Source organism: Sebastes fasciatus, chromosome 3 (assembly GCF_043250625.1).
Source record: "Sebastes fasciatus isolate fSebFas1 chromosome 3, fSebFas1.pri, whole genome shotgun sequence".
Classification (NCBI taxonomy): Eukaryota; Metazoa; Chordata; class Actinopteri; order Perciformes; family Sebastidae; genus Sebastes; species Sebastes fasciatus.
Window position 1 is genome coordinate 21,536,882 of NC_133797.1, and position 6,241 is coordinate 21,543,122.

At 36.4% G+C, this 6,241-nt stretch overlaps 1 protein-coding gene across 1 annotated transcript; it reads left to right on the forward strand.

Moving 5' to 3' along the window:
- Positions 1 to 916: 916 nt before the first annotated feature.
- Positions 917 to 5,386, forward strand: fgg (fibrinogen gamma chain). Its single transcript, XM_074629579.1, has 9 exons — positions 917 to 1,069; positions 1,157 to 1,204; positions 1,309 to 1,495; positions 1,703 to 1,787; positions 2,624 to 2,754; positions 3,526 to 3,659; positions 4,007 to 4,194; positions 4,348 to 4,625; positions 4,802 to 5,386. Exons 1-9 carry the CDS (start codon positions 1,007 to 1,009, stop codon positions 4,987 to 4,989), a joined length of 1,302 nt encoding a protein of 433 aa, XP_074485680.1. The 5' UTR covers positions 917 to 1,006; the 3' UTR covers positions 4,990 to 5,386.
- The last annotated feature ends 855 nt before the right edge of the window (positions 5,387 to 6,241 follow it).

The following is a 6,241-nucleotide window of genomic DNA, read 5'->3' on the forward strand; positions in this document are numbered from 1 at the left end:
AACTTAATTAAGTTTAGAGAAACATTGTGGTTTGGCTGTTAAGGTAAGGAGACCTTCATTATCACGGATAAAATAATAGCTACTTAGTTAAGGGAACAATCGTGGTCATAGTTACAATAAATCAATGTTGACTGTTGGTGGGAAGCAGGAAGCTAACAGAAGACTCCTGTCGTTTTGTTCTTGGGAGGACAGTTTCAAACATGCAAATCTAAATTTGACAGTAAAACAAATGTCTCACTTAATATCTCAAAATGATGAAAATGTCAATTTATAATCATATTGATCTACAAATGTGACTTCAGTTAGATTTTTTTTTTTTTTCTTCGGAAGTTATCCTTCTTTTGTGTTTATTTTTCTGGCAGAAATGGGCTTCCGTATCTATCAGATGTCCTACTAGATATTTGCTTGCCAATTCCAAATGAGTATTTTCCGTGGTTGTGTTTCGCAAACAATGTGTCCATCCAGTATTTGTTTAGCACATCTTTATCGACAACATGTCAATGTTTACAGGGACAAGTTGTTATGATGACATGTTGTCTTTAAGGAATGACGCATGCTGCCATTTGTCTTTGATTTTTATCATATGATGAATAAGAATAGTAAATAAACTGTGTTCCAGTCCTAGTTTTTGACTGACAGTCCATTATAGAATTCAGAGCCATCAAGTATTTGATCAAAAAAAGGTGAGTCGTCATTCTTCAACTTACTTTGTCATCATTACTGGCACTGATTTATAAACAAACATACAGTTTATGGTAAAGTCACTTCTGGCTGTGTTCTGCTAGCTCAGCCACAGCTGTCAATCACAGACCTCGTCAAATCTGAGAAATGACCTCGGTTGGATGTTTGAGTCACAGCTTTTTCCAAACACAGTGAGTGGGATGTTTGCATATGAACCCCTTATCAAACACTGACCCGAGGACCTTGTTCAGATAAATATCCCACAGAGTCGAGCAGTTCGTCATTCTCCAAAGAAGACAAGACCACAACTGGTGGCCAAAGCAACATGGCTCCATCCCTTCTTGCAACGGCAGGAGGACTTCTGTTGCTTTTCTCCTTCTCATCAGCAGTAAGTCACTGGATTTAGATTTTTCACTGTAGCAGTTTTCTTGAGCACAAACATCTAAATCGTTTTTGTCTTTTTTTTAATGTGAAGCAAACCAGAGGAGACAACGTGGCAACATGCACCCCAAATGACGGCTTTGTAAGCATGCAGTTACAAATAATATTGTTATATGTTTTTGCTGTGTGGATTATCTATGTATATTTCTGCACTATCATTAATGTTTTTATACTTGCCCTATTCAGGGAAAGTACTGTCCCACAACATGTGGAGTGGCTGATTACATGCTGAGGTATGTGGACCATGTGGACAAAGATTTGGATGATTTGCAACAGACACTTGAAACAATTGCCAATTTCACCAAGGAGACCGAAGAAAAAGTTGTCTTCATGAAAGAATCTACTACTTCACTTCAAAAGAGTGTCCAGCCAGGTAACACACTTCATCTGGTGCCATTAAATATTGTCCTAAGGCCCGTCTTTTGAGTCCCCTTATTAATATGACTAGATCATTTTGTCTGTTACAGTTATTTTACCTACTCTAAATTCCTCTGTATAGACTGTTGTTATATTATTTAAGGTATTATAAAACTGTGGTGAATGTTTGAAACTTGAGATCATTACTGACTTTTTATTTCAGACGAATACTACAAAAAATCGTCAAGTATGCTGGATGATGTTCATCGATTTGAAAAGACCATCATCAACCAGGAACAGCAAATATTGTAAGTTACCATCTGAAAATTAAAATTATGTATATATTATTATGTATAATTATCTCTGAAATGATACCATTTGACATGAAACCTTCACATCAAGTGGTGGAAAGTAACTAAGCACATTTGGTAATACTATACTTATTTTATACTTCTATTCCACTCCATTTCAGAGGGAAATATTGCACCTTTTATAATCCAGTAAATTTATTTGACAGCTGGAGTTAAAAGTGACTTTGCCAATTAGATTGTTTTTTATCCACAACATATCAACAGTTGTGGATAAATCATGATACATTGTTATAGATTAAACACAGTATGTAAATTATATCTAATTTGCTTCACCTCTGCCAGTTTTAATGTGAAAATGCTTCATGAAGACATAATAGTCTAATAAATCTAATATAATGTTTAATATAGTATATAAAATAACACTCTTTAAAAAAGCCACTGCATACTTTAACTTTTGATACTTTTACCTACTTTAACTTGTCCCAGCCGCCCACTCCTTCAGGTCAATGCACGCCACCCCTCCTCGCCCACACAGTCGGGACTGAGCACAGGTCATGGGGCCATTTGCCGCCCATTCCTCTCTCACCTATAGACTCAGACTCACTCCTGACATTAAAAAAAACAAAAAAACACTCATATTTAATTATGTTTTACTTGTTTTTCCAAATTTGGTTCATCATTTGTCCCTTTTGCTTCTATTTCAGTTTCTTCTTATTGGTGTCTTATCTATTTTGTAAAATATCTTTGAGCTTCATTGTCACTGTGTCAGAAACTGAGACATGAATTCCTCAGGATACAGCTCGTACAACTCATGTTTGCTTCTCTCTTTCCAGTGATCTTCAGAATTTAATTGCATCCAACGAGAATAGAATGTCAGACTTGAAACAACTCTCCATTCTGCTACAGCAGAAATGCAGCGAGCCCTGCAAAGACTCGGTTGAGATCCAGCCCCTCACAGGATCAGGTAAAAAAAAAAGAAATCTGTTGACCCTCAGACCGTTCCTGTTTCACAAGAGGTTTCTCAATCATGCCTCATTTGAACCACATTTGTCCTTGCTCAGTGTTTAGTTAGGGACTAAAATCAATATGGTGCATCAATGCAAAGTAAACAGATGTATTCTAGATGTCATTTGTTGCGACCTCATTTCAAATAAGTTATTTGTAGATTTTAGAATTAAAATGAATGTGGACATCTTCAAAATAAATCCAACAACATTTGATATATATATATATATATATATATATATATATATATATATATATATATATATATATATATATATATGTATATATATATATATATATATATATATATATATATATATATACATATATAGTTTATTTTTTATTTTATGTGTGAGGGGGGGAAGAAATATAATAAAAAAATAAATAGAAAAATAAAATAAAATAAATAAAAGCAAGAAGTAACAGCCAAACAATAATAATAATTATTATTATTATTATTATTATTATTATTATTATTATTATTATGGTAAGTAAATAAGTGAAAGGAAAATAAAGTGAAATCATTAAAATAATAATAAGAGAAAAATAAGGAAAATACATAATATTATAATAAAAATAAGTACTAGCAAATTAATAGCTAGATGAAAAGAATTGAAAAAATGTTTTATAATAAACAGCACTAGTCCGGACGTTTTAGGTTTTGTTTTGGGACATATTTAATAATGTTAAACTTTACTTTAAATTCTTCTTTCTTCCTTTTTTCCATCAGACTGCCAGGATATTGCAAACAAAGGTGCCACCGTCAGTGGTCTTTATTATGTGAGGCCAGCGAGTGCCACTGAGCAGTTCCTGGTCTACTGTGAGATTGACAGCTTTGGACGCGGCTTCACAGTGATACAGAGGGTAGATGCTTCTTCTTCTGCTTGAACAATTCAGGAGGATGGCTCTTCATCTTGCACTGGATGATTCCTATTGATTATTTTGTCAAAGAAGAAGTACTAAATACTTGGAAAAACAGCTTGTAATTTGCCAATCCTGAAAGCAAACAACTGATAGGGGACTCTATGAAAATGATTAGGGTGTGATGGGGGAGCTGAACCTTATGTTTAGAGGCCTGTTATGAATGAAATCAGATGTCTAACCAATAAATACATTGATTAGAGAATTTTAATTTAAAATATAATGAGGATAATTCAAAAGACCGTCCCCTGCCCTCAACACTGACACTGATCACTTTTTCACGTCCACAGAGACGTGACGGCAGCGTGGACTTCTACAAGGACTGGATCCAGTACAAGAATGGCTTTGGCTATCTCTCACCAGACGACACCACGGAGTTCTGGCTCGGTAACGAGAAGATCCACCTGCTGACACCCACTACTACAACCATGCCGACTGTGCTGAGGATAGAGATGGTTGACTGGGCGGGCGTCAAAAAGTACGTACACACACACGATAACAGATTATGTAAGAGGCGAGCAAAGGGACACACTGACAAGACAAACATGACCCTGATGATGAGGTTCCCTTTGAAGAAGAAAAAAAATGACTCAGCAGAAACTAACATGAATCTGTGGCCTCCTTCCTCCAGGTACGCCGACTACACCATGTTCAGAGTTGGGCCAGAGATCGACATGTACCGTCTGACGTACGGCTACTACCTTGGCGGTGATGCCGGAGATGCGTTCGATGGCTTCGACCACGGTGACGACCCCAGCGACAAGTTCTACACGTCTCACAATGGCATGCAGTTCAGCACCTTCGACAAGGACAATGACAAGTTTGATGGCAACTGTGCTCAGCAGGACGGCTCCGGCTGGTGGATGAACAGATGTCACGCTGCACATTTGAACGGCAAATACTATCAGGGTAAGACCACGTGGATAAAACCAGTGCCAAATCCTTTAATTGGTGTTCATTTGGATGATCTGTTGAGCTGTATGATAATTATGGCCTCCACACACAAACAGACAAAACTGTTATCCAAGCACATATATTAGTAGAAATCATTTCCACTCTAAACTGTCTGTGTTCTCTCCGTCTAGGTGGCGTGTACTCAGCAAAGGACGCAGGTGACGCAGGCTTTGACAACGGCATCACTTGGGTCACATGGCACGACCGCTGGTACTCCCTGAAGGAGACCACCATGAAGATCATTCCCCTCAACCGCATCACAGCAGGCGGTCAGCAGTCTGGCGTGAAAGAGTTTAGCGGACTTGAAGTTAATAAGTAGACTAATGAAATAACATGCCATCCATGTATCCATTTCTGACTTTATGATGTGTGATGTGCATGTTTTACTGATCTGACCCAGCAGGACACTGATGTTCATATTTTCCTTTGTTTTGAAACTAAATAATGTAATTTCTTAGCCAAATATGGTCATTACGTCATTGGACAGTCTTCATTTGGACTCTGCCAGCTTGGAGACACAACACGTCCATATGGCAAGCAGCTGTTGTTGTAAAACAATGTCGAGATGAGACAAAGCACCTGGTAAAAAGAAATAATCAAGAACGCAGCAAAACATTTGAATATTTTGTCACAAGCACCAAGTCACCCAAAGTATACACCTGTATGTATGTACAGTACAACATCCTTGGAATAAATACCATCTTAAATGTAAAGAATGTGTCCAATTCATTTGCTTAATATATTCAACACCACTGTGGCACAGTGTCAATAACTATTAAAATGATTAAAGTTAAATGTACTTATTAGGGATCATGATACAATATTATATTGATTCTTTGGACAACAATACAATATTTGCTGATATCATAAAGTGTGTCACAATACGATTTCGATACAATTCAATTCAGGGGCATGCGATCGATATGACACGATATCATATTTCACATATATTTCACACAGATACATTTACATCAGCCCACAAAAAGCAACTAGATTATGATTTGACAATACTTTACTGGGCTCTTCTTCTGAGACATTTAAATGAAAAACTATTCTTTTCAATAAAAAGAGTAAAAATAGACCTCCTGTTGTCCACTATAAAGTGCCACATTTCTCATGTTTACGTGCAAATGTTTTTTATCGGTTATGAATTTCAAAATAAAGGTGTATCTTAAAGATGACGATATGTATCGATGTTTTCACTTTGCATCGATATATATAATATCGATATATTATCAATATATCGATGCAGATCGATGTATTGCTACACCCTTAGTATTTATTATTTGGATTAGATTGTGAGCTACAGGCTTTTAGCATTCTGATCACTCACTTAAATACTCAAACACACACAACCATGAAAAAACAGCTTGATTAATGAGTGATCTGGCTACAAAAGGACCTTTTATGCAAATGAAATGACAGGTTAAAAAGACGCATGGCCAAAGCCAATTTGCTTTATAAGCAACAAACGCAATTCCTCTATCACATATTCTCTCCATAAAATGAATAATTGAACCAAGGCAGTGATCCTCAAAGTGCTTCTAATGGACTTGAAAACATTCCAGTAT